The sequence below is a fragment of the Pristiophorus japonicus genome, chromosome 16, assembly GCF_044704955.1.
Source record: "Pristiophorus japonicus isolate sPriJap1 chromosome 16, sPriJap1.hap1, whole genome shotgun sequence".
Taxonomy (NCBI): Eukaryota; Metazoa; Chordata; class Chondrichthyes; family Pristiophoridae; genus Pristiophorus; species Pristiophorus japonicus.
In genome coordinates, this window is record NC_091992.1 from 27,271,716 (window position 1) to 27,288,360 (window position 16,645).

Here is a 16,645-nt window from a genome sequence, read left to right on the forward strand (position 1 = left end):
GCCACAAAAGAAGAAATTACGGCAGATAGGTCAAAGAGGTAGGTTTTAAGGAGCGTCTTAAAGGAGGAAAGAGAGGTAGAGAGGCGGAGAGGTTTAGGGAGGGAGTTCCAAAGCTTGGGGCCCAGGCAGCTGAAGGCACAGCCACTGATGGTTGAGCGATTATAATCAGGGATGCTCAAGAGGGCAGAATTTGAGGAGCGCAGACATCTCGGGGTTTGTGACGCTGAAAGAGATTACAGAGATAGGGAGGGGCGAGGCCATGGAGGGATTGTAAACAAGGATGAGAACTTTGAAATCGCGTGAATTTTACCATCTGATCCTTTTCCCTTGTATAGCTTTCTTTTCTCTCTTTTTGCCATTAGATTTTATCTCGCCCTCTCAAATTGACTATGTCTACTTCTGGCTGCCAAATTCTCTCACTTCAGTTTTCCCTCTGTTCTATTTCATGGTTTCTGATTTTCAGCATCTTCCGACAAATGGTACCTCTATTGACTACTCCTCCTTAACTTCTTGACCTCTGCCATTAATATGTTTCCCTTCTTCAAAATTTGAAATCCTGAGTTTCCATCCATCTTCCTTCAACTGTCTCCCCATGTGTTTCTGTTGCATTGTGTTTCAAAACACAGCCAACCCTATCAAGAAGTCCCCAATTTCACTTCCCAGTCTATGTTGATGCTGTGAGCTGATTGCAACTGAGCATGGAATGACTTTTAGTGACAAAGGACAAGGTGCGGGGGCGGGGGAGGAATCATGCAGCATTCTTGCCTCTGATTGCCATTCAAAGACTCCTGCTGGAAAGTGTGTTTGATGACATCAGTTGTTTTTTTTGGGAGCTTCTATAGGGAGAAGCTATAGATCCTTTGCAGCTATAGCTTATGAAGCCTATGCTGTTTCCCAGGTCGCGAGTTGAGCAATTGCTACTGTTGATTTAACGGCAAGTTCGGTGACCTTTGGCAGGCAGTGACTAGTGGGGTACTGCAAGGTTCTGTGCTTGGGCCCCAGCTGTTTACATTGTACATTAATGATTTGGACGAGGGGATTAAATGTAGTATCTCCAAATTTGCAGATGACACTAAGTTGGGTGGCAGTGTGAGCTACGAGGAGGATGCTATGAGGCTGCAGAGTGACTTGGATAGGTTAGGTGAGTGGGCAAATGCATGGCAGATGAAGTATAATGTGGATAAATGTGAGGTTATCCACTTTGGTGGTAAAAACAGAGAGACAGACTATTATCTGAATGGTGACAGATTAGGAAAAGGGGAGGTGCAACGAGACCTGGGTGTCATGGTACATCAGTCATTGAAGATTGGCATGCAGGTACAGCAGGCGGTTAAGAAAGCAAATGGCATGTTGGCCTTCATAGCGAGGGGATTTGAGTACAGGGGCAGGGAGGTGTTGCTACAGTTGTACAGGGCCTTGGTGAGGCCACACCTGGAGTATTGTGTACAGTTTTGGTCTCCTAACTTGAGGAAGAACATTCTTGCTATTGAGGGAGTGCAGCGAAGATTCACCAGACTGATTCCCGGGATGGCGGGACTGACATATCAAGAAAGACTGGATCAACTGGGCTTGTATTCACTGGAGTTCAGAAGAATGAGAGGGGATCTCATAGAAACGTTTAAAATTCTGACGGGTTTAGACAGGTTAGATGCAGGAAGAATGTTCCCAATGTTGGGGAAGTCCAGAACCAGGGGTCACAGTCTAAGGATAAGGGGTAAGCCATTTAGGACTGAGATGAGGAGAAACTTCTTCACCCAGAGAGTGGTGAACCTGTGGAATTCTCTACCACAGAAAGTTGTTGAGGCCAATTCACTAAATATATTCAAAAAGGAGTTAGATATAGTCCTTACTACTAGGGGGATCAAGGGGTATGGCGAGAAAGCAGGAATGGGGTACTGAGGTTGCATGTTCAGCCATGAACTCATTGAATGGCAGTGCAGGCTCGAAGGGCCGAATGGCCTACTCCTGCACCTATTTTCTATGTTTCTATGTTTCTATGAGACGATTTTAGCTGTGATTTAAGATCCTGGAGCAGGGAAGGCTGTCATCATCCATCTCAGTTGGGGGCTGATATAATGAAGTCCATTCCAAGAGCAGAGTAGTAATTGTGCTCACCATTAGTATGTCGAAGTCATGCTTAAAGTGCCTGGATCAATATGGGGACGTCCTGAAATGTAAACTTACTAACTTGTCATGGATTGTGGTTGTGCACTGTATGCTACACAACTTTGCCTTACAAAGAGTTAACTGCATGGATCTGAACCAGACCTCCTGCAAGCAGCATCTCCTGTACTGATGCACGCACAGACTGACCCTTCCTCCTTTCTGCCACATGTTCAGACCTCGGAGGGGCTGGCAGGAGGGCCAGCTGTGCTGCTACCCTGAAACATCAACTGTGTGTATTCCTTTCATGTTCTCAGCAGTGATCTGCGCGAAGGCAAACTGAATGGTACCAATAAAATCAGTGACGTCTGTCGCAGGGTTTTCCACAACCATGTGTTGAATCTGGACATGACGACCTTCTCCACTGTGGCAATCCAGACCTCTATGGCAGCAACCAATGAGCCTTTATCTTGGGGGAGGGGGCACTTGCTGCAGGTGTCCTGGAGCTACCACAAACCCCTGCAGTGTCGTGTCGCCAATCTCTATTGCACTAGAAATGGCGCAGGTGAATTCCTCTACCCAAGTGCCATCTACAGCACAAGTTGTGATGTGACTTCTAAAGCCTGCACCAACATCTGGTGCTCTGGCAGAATTGCCTTTTCAAATTAGGATGAGTGCATTCCAGATGCCCAGACCCTTCAGCTGAGCGAAGGGGCATTCTGACTCTCCGACCACTAACATCTTACTCCATCATGTGCCACCACCACTTGCTATCCAGTTATGCTCTGCAGGGATTTCCAGTTCTCAGCATGCCACCCATAATGGGTATGAGGACCTGTGTGCAACATATGATGTGAAGCTTTTACCAGAAGGAAAATATGTAAGGAATTAAGTGCAGTAACACATGCAGGGGAAGGATAGGAGCAGAAAGAGTACTGTGCTGCTTCATGCACTCTAAAATGATATGAGCGGGGTCATTGTAAGTGGCAGATGTTCACATTCTTCGATGGTGTGGCTTGTTCCTCTTACATAAGAACATGAGAAATAGGAGCAGGAGGAGGCCATTTGGCCCGTCGAGCCTGTTCCGCCATTTAATAAGATCATGGCTGATCTGATCTTGGGCTAAGGTCTGGCACGGACTGCCCATGTATGGGCCATTGGAGTTGGCAATTACTGCCCTGGCTATCTCTTTCCATTACTCTTGGGCAGATCTCCTTTGGACCTGCTTCACTCCATTTCAAACTTTGTTTCTATCCCCTGCCTGGCCTCCCATAGCAGGACTTCCACATCAGCCACCGAGAAGCCACCGACTTGCTTCCACTCCAAAAGTGAGTTCTCAGGTGACTGAACTGTCCAATACGGGAATTATAGGCTCTGCCGCAGGTAGGACAGACAGTCATTGGAGAAAAGGATAGGTGGGAAGTCTGGTTTGCCGCATGTTCTTTCCACTGCCTGCGCTAGTTTTCTGCCTGCTCTCAGCGACGAGACTCGAGGTACTCAGCGCCCTCCTGGATGCTCTTCCTCCACTTAGGGCGGTCTTTGGCCAGGGACTCCCAGGTGTCGGTGGGGATGTTGCACTTTATCTAGGAGGTTTTGAGGGTGTCCTTGAAACATTTCCTCTGCCCACCTGGGGCTCGCTTGCCATGTAGGAGTTCTGAGTAGAGCGTTTGCTTCAGGAGTCTTGTGTTCAGCATGCGGACAATGTGGCCCGCCCAACGGAGCTGGTTGAGTGTGGTCAGTGCTTCAATGCTGGGGATGTTGGCCTGATCGAGAACACTGACGTTGGTGCATCTGTCCCCCCAAGGGATTTGCAGGATCTTGCGGAGGCATTGTTGGTGGTATTTTTCCAGCGATTTGAGGTGTCTACTGTATATGGTCCACGTCTCTGAGCCATACAGGAGGGCGGGTGTCACTACAGCCCTGTAGACCATAAGCTTGGTGCGAGATTTGAGGACCTGATCTTCGAACACTCTCTTCCTCAGGTGACCGAAGGCTGCACTGGTGCACTGGAGACAGTATTGAACCTTGTCGTCGATGTCTGCCCTTGCTGATAATAGTCTCCCAAAGTATGGAAAGTGATCCATGTTGTCCAGGGCCACACCATGGATCTTGATGACTGGGGGGGTAGTGCTGTGTGGCGGGGTCAGGTTGGTGGAGGACTTTTATCTTACGGATGTTTAGTGTAAGGCCCATGCTTTCGTATGCCTCGGTGAAGATGTTGACGATGACTTGGAGTTCAGCCTTGGAATGTGCGTAGACGCAAGCGTTGTCCGCGTACTGTAGTTCAACAACAAAGGATGGGACAGTCTTGGATCTGGCCTGGAGGTGACGAAGGTTGAACAGGTTCCCACTGGTTCTATAGTTTAGTTCCATTCAGCGGGGAGCTTGTTGAGTGTGAAGTGGAGCATTGCAGTGAGGAAGATTGAGAAGAGGGTTGACGCGATGAAGCAGCCCTGCTTGACCCCGGTTCGGATATTGATTGGGTCTATGGTGGATCCATTGGTCAGGATCACGGCTTGCATGTCATTGTGGAGCAGGCGAAGGATGGCAACAAACTTTTGGTGGGCAGCCAAAACCGAGGAGGACGCTCCATAATCCCCCGCTGTTAACGGTGTCCAAGAAGGCCATGTACAAGGGTTGGTACTGTTCCCTGCATTTCTCTTGTCGCTGTTGCGCCGTAAAGATCATGTCCGTTGTGCCCCATAGTGGACAGACTCCACACTGTGAATCCGGGATGAGCTTCTCAGCCACGGGGAGAAGACGGTTGAGGAGGATACTCGCGCTGACCTTCCCAGTGGTTGATAACAGGGAGATTCCTCTGTAGTTGCTGCAGTCAGACTTGTCGCCTTTTTTAAAGATGGTCACGCTTACTGCATCTCTGAGATCTCCCAGCATGCTCTCCTCCTTCCAGATGAGAGAGATGAGGTCATGCATTCGTGCCAATAGTGCCTCTCCACCATACTTTAGTGCCTCAGCGGAAATTTCATCCGCTCCCGATGCTTGTTCTTGAGCTGACGGAAGGCCTTTTCTAACTTGTGCAGGGCTAGGGTTTTGCTGAGATAGAAACATAGAAACATAAAAAACAGGTGCAGGAGTAGGCCATTCGGCCCTTCGAGCCTGCACCACCATTCAACAAGATCATGGCTGATCATTCCTTCAGTATCCCTTTCCTGCTTTCGCTCCATACCCCTTGATCCCCTTAGCCGCAAGGGCCATATTTAACTCCTTTTTGAATATATCCAATGAACTGGCATCAACAACTCTCTGCTTCAGGAAATTCCACAGGTTAACAATTCTCTGAGTGAATAAGTTTCTCCTCATCTCAGTTCTAAATGGCCTACCCCTTATCCTAAGACTGTCCCCTGGTTCTGGACTTCCCCAACAACAGGAACATTCTACCCGCATCTAACCTGCCCCGTCCCGTCAGAATCTTATATGTTTCTATGAGATCCCCTCGCATCCTTCTAAACTCCAATGTATAAAGGCCCAGTTGATCCAGTCTCTCCTCATATGTCAGTCCTGTCATCCCGGGAATCAGTCTGGTGAACCTTCGCTGCACTCCCTCAATAGCAAGAATGTCCTTCCTCAGATTAGGAGACCAAAACTGAACTCAATATTCATGGTGAGGCCTCACCAAGGACCTGTACAACTGCAGTAAGACTTCTCTGCTCCTATACTCAAATCCCCTAGCTATGAAGGCCAACATATCATTTGCCTTCTTCACCGCCTGCTGTACCTGTATGCCAACTTTCAATGACTGATGAACCATGACACCCAGGTCTTGTTGCACCTCCCTTTTCCTAATCTGCCGCCATTCAGATAATATTCTGTCTTCGCGTTTTTGCCCCCAAAGTGGATAACCTCACATTTATCCACATTACACTGCATCTGCCATGCATTTGCCCGCACACCTAACCTGTCCAAGTCACCCTGCAGCCTCCTAGCGTCCCCCTCATAGCTCACACCACCACCCAGTTTAGTGTCATCTGCAAACTTGGAGATATTACACTCAATTCCTTCATCTAAATCATTAATGTATATTGTAAAGAGCTGGGGTCCCTGCGGCACTCCACTAGTCATTGCCTGCCATTCTGAAAAGGACCCATTTATCCCGACTCTCTGCTTCCTGTCTGCTAACCAGTTCTCTATCCACGTCAGTATATTACCCCCAATACCATATGCTTTGATTTTGCACACCAATCTCTTATGTGGGACCTTGTCAAAAGCCTTATGAAAGTCCAAATACACCACATCCGCTGGTTCTCCCTTGTCCACTCTACAAGTTACATCCTCAAAAAATTCCAGAAGATTTGTCAAGCATGATTTCCCCTTCATAAATCCATGCTGACTTGGACCGATCCTGTCACTGCTTTCCAAATGCACTGCTATTTCATCCTTAATAATTGATTCCAACATTTTCCCCACTACTGATGTCAAGCTGACCGGTCTGTAATTATCCGCTTTCTCTCTCACTCCCTTTTTAAAAAGTGGTGGTACATTAGCTACCCTCCAGTCCATAGGAACTGATCCAGAGTCGATAGACTGTTGGAAAATGATCACCAATGCATCCACTATTTCTAGGGCCACTTTCTTAAGTACTCTGGGATGCAGACTATTAGGCCCCAGGGATTTATCGGCCTTCAATCCCATCAATTTCCCTAACACAATTTCCCACCTAATAAGGATACCTTCAGTTCCTCCTTTTCACTAGACCCACGGTCCCTTAGTATTTCCGGAAGGTTATTTGTGTCTTCCTTCATGAAGACAGAACCAAAGTACTTGTTTAGTTGGTCTGCCATTTCTTTGTTCCCCATTCACCTGAATCCGATTGCAAGGGACCTACATTTGTCTTCACTAATCTTTTTCTCCTCACATATCTATAGAAGCTTTTGCAGTCAGTTTTTATGTTCCCAGCAAGCTTCCTCTCTCACTCTATTTCCCCCTCTTAATTAAACTCTTTGTCCTCCTCTGCTGAAATCTATATTTCTCTCGGCCCTCAGGTTTGTTGCTTTTTCTGACCAATTTATATGCCTCTTCCTTGGATTTAACAGTATCTTTAATTTCCCTTGTTAGCCACGCTTGAGCCACCTTCCCCATTTTATTTTAATCCAGATAGGGATGTACAATTGCTGAAGTTCATCCATGTGTTCTTTAAATGTTTGCCATTGCCTATTCACTGTCAACCCTTTAAGTATAATTTGCCAGTCTATTCTAGCCAATTCACGCCTCATACCGTCGAAGTTACCTTTCCTTAAATTCAGGACCCTAGTTTCTGAATTAACTGTGTCACTCTCCATCTTAATAAAGAATTCTACCATGTTATGGTCACTCTTCCCCAAGGGGTCTCGCACAACAAGATTGCTAATTAGTCCTTTCTCATTACACATCACCCAGTCTAGGATGGCCAGCTCCCTAGTTGGTTCCTCGACATATTGGTCTAGAAAACCATCCCTAATACATTCCAGGAAATCCTTCTGCACCGCATTGCTACCAGTTTGGATAGCCGAATCAATAAGTAGATTAAAGTCGCCCATGATAACTGCTGTACCTTTATTGCATGCATCCCTAATTTCTTGTTTGATGCTGTCCCAACCTCACTATTACTGTTTGGTGCTCTGTACACAACTCCCACTAGCGTTTTCTGCCCCTGGTATTCTGTAGCTCACCCATACAGATTCCACATCATCCAAGCTAATGTCCTTTCTTACTATTGCATTAATTTCCTTTTTAACCAGCAATGCCACCCCGCCTTCTTTTCCTTTCTGTCTATCCTTCCTAAATGTTGAATACCCCTAGATGTTGAGTTCCCAGCCTTGGTCACCCTGGAGCCATGTCTCCATGATGCCAATTACATCATACCCTTTAACTGCTATCTGCGCAGTTAATTCATCCACCTTATTCCGAATACTCCTCGCATTGAGGCACAGAGCCTTCAGGCTTGTCTTTCTAACACACTTTGCCCCTTTAGAATTTTGCTGTAATGTGGTCCTTTTTGCTTCATGCCTTAGGTTTCTCTGCCCTCCACTTTTACTTTTCTTCTTTCTATCTTTTGCTTCTGCCCCCATTCTACTTCCCCTTGTCTCTCTGCATAGGTTCCCATCCCCCTGCCATATTAGTTTAACTCCTCCCCAACAGCACCAGCAAACACTCCCCCTCGGACATTGGTTCCGGTCCTGCCCAGGTGCAGACCGTCCGGTTTGTACTGGTCCCACCTCCCCCAGAACTGGTTCCAATGTCCCAGGAATTTGAATCCCTCCCTTGTGCACCACTCCTCAAGCCACGTATTCATCTGAGCTATCCTGCGATTCCTACTCTGACTAGCACGTGGCACTGGTAGCAATCCTGAGATTACTGCTTTTGAGGTCCTACTTTTTAATTTAGCTCCTTGCTCCCTAAATTCGTCTTGCAGGACCTCATCCCGTTTTTTACCTATATCGTTGGTACCTATATGCACTATGACAATGGCTGTTCTCCCTCCCTTTTCAGAATGCCCTGCACCCGCTCCGAGACATCCTTGACCCTTGCACCAGGGAGGCAACATACCATCCTGGAGTCTTGGTTGCGGCCGCAGAAACGCCTATCTATTCCCCTTAAAATTGAATCCCCTATCACTATCGCTCTCCCACTCTTTTTCCTGCCCTCCTGTGCAGTAGATCCACCCACGGTGCCATGAACTTGGCTGCTGCTGCCCTCCCCTGCTGGGTCATCCCCCTCAACAGTACCCAAAGCGGTGTATCTGTTTTGCAGGGGGATGACCGCAGGGGACCACTGCACTCCCTTCCTTGCACTGCTCTTCCTGTTGGTCATCCATTCCCTATCTGACTGTGTACCCTTTGCCTGCGGTATGACCAACTCACTAAACATGCTATTCATGTCATTCTCAGCATCGTGCATGCTCCAGAGTGAAGCCACCCACAGCTCCAGTGCCGCAATGCAGTCCGTCAGGAGCTGCAGGCAGATTCACTTCCCACACACGTAGTCGTCAGGGACACCAGAAGCGTCCCTGACTTTTCACATAGTACAGGAGGAGCATAACACGTGTCCGAGCTGTCCTGCCATGACTTAACCCTTAGATAAACTTAAATTGGCAACAACAATGCTAAAGGTTACTTACTGACAAAGAAAAGAAAAAGAAAAACTACTTACCAATCACTTATCCCCTTGGCTGTGACGTCACCTTTCGATTTCTTTCTACTTCTTTTTTGCCTTCTCACCCTGCTGCAGCTGCACCGGCTGGCCTCTCCGAACTGCTGGGCCTTTATAGGCTTCCCCACGCTCGTCTCTCCGACACTGCTCCGACTGCCACCCCACGCTGACATTGGGCCTTTATAGGCCTCCCCACGCTCGTCTCTCCGACACTGCTCCGACTGCCACCCCACGCTGACATTGGGCCTTTATAGGCTTCCCCACGCTCGTCTCTCCGACGCTGCTCCGACTGCCACCCCACGCTGACATTGGGCCTTTATAGGCCTCCCCACGCTCGTCTCTCCGACACTGCTCCGACTGCCACCCCACGCTGACATTGGGACTTTATATGATGGCGGGTAGCATGCTGCGGGATGGAATCGAGGACATTCATGTGAAAGGCAGGTTAAGGAGATCTTCAAAATGCTCCTTCCAGCGGGTCCTGGCTGCCTCGGTGTCCTTGATGAGTGTCTCCCCATTCTTGGCCAGCAGTGGGGTGGGGCCTTCTGTGCTTGGGCCATGGATGGACTTGACTGCGGTGAAGAATCCTCGGACATCATGGCTGTCAGCCAGCTGCTGAATCTCCTGTGCTTTCTCCACCCACCATCTATTCTTTAGGTCGTGGGTTTTTTGTTGGACCTCAGCCTTAAGCCGCCTGTAAAGCTGCTTTGCTGCTCCCGAGTTGGGTTGTTGTTTTAGGTTCAGAAATGCCCTGCGTTTGCGATTTATTAGTTCTGCAGGTGACCTCAATGACATTTTTTTGAAAAATCCATTGCTTCAGCACGGCTGATGCCTGCCACTTTAACCAACTGCAGGCCTTTCAAATCTTGCTGCAGATGAGTCTGAATACATGGAGTGGTGGTGTTCCCATGCATCTGTTGCCCTTGTCCTTCTAAGTAGTCGAGGTCGCGGGTTTGAGAGGTGCTGCCGAAGAAGCCTTGGCGAGTTGCTGCAGTGCATCTTGTACTCAGTGCTGGAGGAGCCTGGCAGGCACAATCCTGGCACAAGATTGATTGGCACCCCATGCACCACCTTAAACATTTACTCCCTCCATTGCTGTCGTACCATGGCTGCAGTGTGTACCATCTACAAGATGCACTGCAGCAACTCACCAAGGCTTCTTCGGCAGCACCTCCCAAACCCACGACCTCTACCACTTAGAAGACCAAGGGCAGCAGGCGCATGGGAACACCACCACCTCCACGTTCCCTCCAAGTCACACACCATCCTGACTTGGAAGTATATCACCATTCCTTCAACGTTGCTGAGTCAAAATCCTGGAACTCCCTTCCTAACAGCACTATGGGAGTACCTTCACAACACAGACTGCAGCGGTTCAAGAAGGCGACTCACCACCATCTTCTCAAGGGCAATTCGGGATGGGCAATAAATGCTGGCCTTGCCAGCGATGCCCACATCCCATGAACAAAAGAGAAGCGAGAGCTGGGATTGCTGTCCAACGATTTTCAGGGCAACAGAGTATAAAATGAATTTTAATTGCACATATCCATTCTGCTTCTATATGCTAACAGATGAAAGAAATCACATTTGATTCAGCTACTCAAAATGTCTCACCATAAGCTGGCACTGGAGTTTCAAACCTCAAATAAATTGGCTCAAACTAATGCTTTTTTTCCCCTATAACAACTGTGGCAAGAACTCTAAAATAAAATTAACCAGAACGTACAACATTTTAATGTAAAATTCAGCGTTTGCACAGAAGGGTGGATTGGCGGAGGCCCACAACCTCTCGAGGAACACTCCTAACATGCAGCATGGTGGCAGCATTTGAATCTGCAGTGTTTAAAGTTTGTTGCCTACACACTTATCAGCAGCTTGTCACCTGGGGCAGTTTTTCGTGTAAAAGGCAGGAATGGCTGTGATTTCTATCTGAATATCCCATTCTCAGCTACAGTGGATTAATGTGTTGGATTCTTCAACAGAGAAAGTGGGGGAGGAGGCAGTGCTATTGTGTTGAGCAACCCGTATTTTAAATGCAACTTTTAATGATTTCTGTTGGCTTTGGCTGGCAATGCATTCTCACTGTCTAAAGATTAAAACAGATATAGTATAATCTTAGGATGGGTGCTCTTTTTATTGAAGCAATAACAACTGGCAGTTACATGTCATCTTTAACGTAGGAGAAAGTCCCAAGGCGCTTTGCAGGCGCATAACAATTGGGAAAGGAGTCTCCTTTACTGCCTCATGCTGGGGTGACCTTCTCTCATTGTCTGCACACAGCCATTAATTCCAAGCAGTGGATATCACTGCTGAGACTATCTGGAGTCTGTATAGCTTTTTCTTTTTTCATATTCCTACTTACATTTTTGATCCTCGTTACATTATCTATTAATTACCTGAACTATTGGTTTTGACCACATTATTTCATTTCCAAAATTAATGCATTGGGAATGCATTGTACAATTGAAACAGTTGTGCAGAACTGTTAACTGCTGCACTCAACAGCTAGAATGGTGGACATATTCATTAGTGATAGATTTACTGGACTAATTGACATTCACTGCAGCAAATTAAAATCTTCTTGATTGCTTTTTAATTATCTTTAATAAGCCTTTAACTCATAGTAATTTGGTAAATGGTATAACAATTTGTCATTTTGCCCTGTTGACATTTAGAATGCATCGTACAAATTAGGTTCACATGAAAGGTGCACTTCAAGAGAACAACTACACAGCATTAACCTCTTCTGGAGGGGAAGCCACGCTTCTGCCCACAAATTAACTTTGCCCATGCCTTTTGTAATCATAATCCGAGGGAAAACACAGCAGGGAAGGAACTAAACTTTTGTGTCATAGCAATTTTGTTTTATTAGGAATTGCTCTTCAAATAATGCAGCAAGAGCCAAACAGAAGTACACGTTTCCTTGTAAGAATATATACATTTACCACAGAAATAATACTTCAATACCTGACTAAGTGTTAATGCCCACTATTTATGGCAAAACAGTAATACATCCATTGTTTGTAAATTCACATTTCAAGGAGAAAAACATTTACATTTTGTTATTTTTATTCAAAGTATAACCATTATTTGCAGTTGAATGTTTGATTAAGGGAAGGGAATCAATCAAAATGAATGGAAGGGCGATGAGGGATATGATGAGGTAAATCATCATACTGAGTGAAAGAACAAAGGGCATATTCGAAAGAGGTCATCGCAAGGCAAGCCTGCTCCTGACCATAGTGCTAATAAGGCCAATAGCTTGCACATTAATGAAGCTAGATCCGTGGGGGGAGGGAAGGAGAGAATCGGTTCAGAATCAAATATATTGTTAAGGCACTTTGAGGTTGGTGAATGCTTTATCATTTGTTGTTTGGTTGCTCTTTTGCCTTGAAGTTACGCTGTCCAATATTAGAGACGAATGAATTAACACATTTATATGACAATCTTTTGTCCACTCCTGTAGCAAGATGTAACAGATCCCGTGACACTATTTTGAAGAAGAGCAGGGATGCCCTAGCCAATATTTATCCCTCAAACAAAGTCACCAAAACAGATTATCTGGTCAAAATCACATTGCTGTTTGTGGGAGCTTGTTGTACGCAAATTGGCTGCTACGTTTCCTACATCATCATCATCATCATCATCATAGGCAGTCCCTCAGAATCGAGGAAGACTTGCTTCCACTCTGAGCATGAGTTCTTAGGTGGCTGTACAGTCCAATACAAGAACTACAGTCTCTGTCACAGGTGGGACAGATAGTGGTTGAGGGGAAGGGTGGGTGGGGAGCCTGGTTTACCGCATGCTCCTTCTGCTGCCTGCGCTTGATTTGGGGTGAAAGGTGCGATATAAATGCAAGTTCTTTTTTTAAGCCATTTCTTTTAAGTACATTATTGCATTTGTTACTATTTTAACAAAGCACAATTTCAAGGCATAGGTTTCTTTGTAAATACACTATGTAGGGAAACACTTGGCCTCCAGTCTTGGAATCTTACAGCATAAATGATTGAATCTGTGTCCCACTATCTCAATAACACTGCATGCTGTTACTCCAGCACTCTGCTGCTACATCACTTTGCACCGATTTTCAAGAAAATCAGCTAAAAGCTGTGAATATGCTCAGAACCTACCTATTTTACATATTTCTGCTATACTAGAGCAATATATATTCTGTACTGTAATTGCAATTTTTAGATAATTATTGTTTTGTGCCTTTGAGGACATTTCTTACACGGAAAGTGCCAATTTGAGAAAGGAAGATGCAACTTATGTCGTCTGTCTTGTGTAAATCCAGATTATTATTAAGAAGTAGCAATATTGTCACAAAATTGATCCTTAGCATTGGGGTTGATGTGGCTGCATGCAAATAAATAAAAAATGTCAATAAAATGGTGCAAACTACCAATGCTATTCACATCAAGTTTTGTAAAATGCCCAAGAACATTCCAAGATCTCTTTTACATTTAGTACTTCAGAAGTCAGTTAAAATGGAACAATTTGGACATCCTTAATACAAGTAACTTCTTGGAGAATCAATTCTAGATTCAGAAACCAAAATCCATTGGCTCGATTCTGTTGTGTCAAACTTTAGTAAACATTTCACCAGTGTGAATGGGCTGGATTTTGCTGTAGAAATAATTGCGAGGCTATGCGCGCTCACCGTTATTAACGTGTAAATCAGACAGCAACTCCGGCGACCGCACATGCGCAATTAAACACAGCAATTGGGAAGTTGTTGGCCGAGTTGCGCTGCTCCTTCAGAAGCTGCGCTCTAACTAGTATCTCGCCGAGAGACTCGGCATTGAAACACATGGAACAGCGTGAGGTTGGGGTACTTGTGTGATAGATACACACGGAACGTGTCAGAAAAAGTTGGGGCTTATCCATGCTAATGTAAGTGAATCTTTAACAGTGCAGTAAGTCTTAATTACTACCAAACAACCTCTCTGGTAATGAAAATTGACTTTTACAAGTGTGGAGTCTCATTTCTTCACATTTTAATTATTGTTAGAGATTTAAAACATTTTTTTTAACTTTTACCTTCTGTCCCTTTTGTCACTCTCTCTCTCTTAATCCCACCTTTCTTCCCCTCTCTTTATTTCACTTGTTAAAGGGGCTATATAAATAAAAGTTGTTGTTGTTCTGTACCTAATTTGACATTGAATTAAATATTCTAACTTACACTTCCTGGTTTGGACTCTGCGCTCCTCATTAACAATTCTTCAATATGATTGGTTAAAGAGATAGACAGTTGCTTGCCGTATTCACACAGGTCCTAGATCCCCTGTAGAGTGTATCACACTGAAATAGATTTATAATCACCGCAACTTCTAGTGCAAACTCCAGTAGAAAGTCTGTCGGCAAGTGTAGGTGTAATGAATGGTTGGCACTGTTCGTTTGCCACTGAGAACAAAATCCGGCCCATTAACAGTTAAAGATGATATAGTATGTTCATCATCTACTGCATAATGCCTTCCCAATTCACCTGCAATAGGCAATCCAGTTTGAATAACTCAAGCCAATTGTTAGTATTTGAAACACATGAATGACTGAGTCAGTGAAATGCGACTGAAAATTGGAACAGTTTTTAAAAAATATTTGAATGGAATTTAGTTTCAGGATTACATTTTTATTGTGAAATATGTGCTGTTGCTTGGAACAGATAATCCTTAGAATTTCTCAATCAGTGAACACAATATTGTAAAGTGTGATGTAGAACTTAAGGTGGATCTCTTGTGTTTTTCAGCCACGCACATAGGCTGTTTCAAAGATGAAGCGAAGGAGAAGGCTCTGAAAGGGGCAGTGTTTTATGACTTTCGAAAGATGACCATTTCACAATGTCAAGACAGTTGTGCAGAAAGGTAAGGGAAAATGTCAGCGTCTCGTCACCTGTTGTGTTTCCACATTGCTTTCTTGCTCTAATTCCTCGGTGATTACGATTTGGGACCCTGTTAAGATGACGTGGGATTTGTTCGAGAACCGGTTGATCTTAAAGATTTTTGGATCCTCTCCTCTCCTCTCACAATTCAGTGGTGAAACTCATCCAACCATAGTAACAGGCTTAAGTCACAGGAACGCCCGGAACTTGAGCTCGCTGATTGGGAATTAAGCACTTAGCGACCATGTTGCTACCAAGTTATCCAATTTGTTGGATTTTGTGTAAAGAGCTGAACAATTAGAAAAATGACTTGCTACAAAGCTAAAGTTGTCTTTCAGTTTGAGCTTACATTAGAACATAAGAAATAGGAGCAGGAGTAGGCCGTATGGCCCCTTGAGCCTGCTCTGTCATTTAATAAGATCATGGCTGATCATCGACCTCAACTCCACTTTCCCGCCCGATCTCCATAACCCTTGATTCCCCTAGACTCCAAAAATCTATCTATCTCAGCCTTGAATATACTCAGAGACTCAGCATCCACAGTCCTCTGGGACAGAGATTTCCAAAGATTCACACCCTTTGATTGAAGCAATGCCTCCTCATCTCTGTCTTAAATGGCCTACCCCTTATCCTGAGATTGTGCCCCCTAGTTCTCGACATTCCAGCCAGGGGAAACAGCCTCTCAGCATCTACCTTGTCAATCGCCTTCAGAATCTTGTATGTTTCAATGAGATCACCTCTCATTCTTCTAAACTCCAGAGAGTAAAGGCCCATTCTGGTTCTCAGAGTCAGGGAGGGAGCTCAACACCTAGAACCAGAACATTTCAGAGCATTCTCTTAATAGTTTTCCTTTCTTTGTAATCTGACAGCAGATTTGTTTCTACAGAGGCTATCTGTATGCTGGTCTGGAATATGGTGCAGAATGTTACTGTGGCAATCGAGTTACTTCAACCAATGCAAGGCAAGAGGATTGCAACATGGAGTGTAAAGGGGAGAAACACACAGTGTGTGGTGGAGTGAATAGACTGTCGGTGTACAAAGTGGAAGACCTTCGACCAAGCAACAAACGATGTATGTTTCTTCCTTGGAAATAGTTAAAGGAACATGATGCAACAGTATATAGTAATTTGGCATTAATTAATCACCAATATGCACTATAAGCCCCTTAATGGGGATTCCTCTGCACTCAGCAAAATATTTACTTCAACCAATTTAGCAAAGTTCTGGAAAGGAAACCAATATGTGTGCTACACTGATTGGTAGTGACATATTACCATGGTTTATCTTTCCGTTTATTAGTTCTTTTAATAGATTGTCTTTTTCGTAGGAAAATGATTATGTTTATTCAGTTTATATATGTGTATTCTATATGGAGCTTAAGGTAAGATATGTAGCCAAGAAAATTAGAGGAATGACGGTTTCTTTAAGAGATGCTTCAGCCAAAACCCAAATGATCTGTCCTCATTGTGTCTATAAGGGTCCCCCTTGATGAATCAGCTTCAGTTCTTTTTCATCTGC

At 45.0% G+C, this 16,645-nt stretch overlaps 1 protein-coding gene across 2 annotated transcripts in view; it reads left to right on the forward strand.

Moving 5' to 3' along the window:
- wscd1a (WSC domain containing 1a) overlaps window positions 1–16,645 on the forward strand; it is an 80,080-nt gene that overhangs the window by 13,862 nt on the left and 49,573 nt on the right. For both annotated transcript variants that reach the window (XM_070858091.1, XM_070858092.1), the window contains 2 exons: window positions 14,996–15,110; window positions 16,014–16,198. In XM_070858091.1, the coding sequence (XP_070714192.1) occupies window positions 14,996–15,110; window positions 16,014–16,198 (300 nt within the window). The remainder of the gene's footprint in view (window positions 1–14,995; window positions 15,111–16,013; window positions 16,199–16,645) is intronic.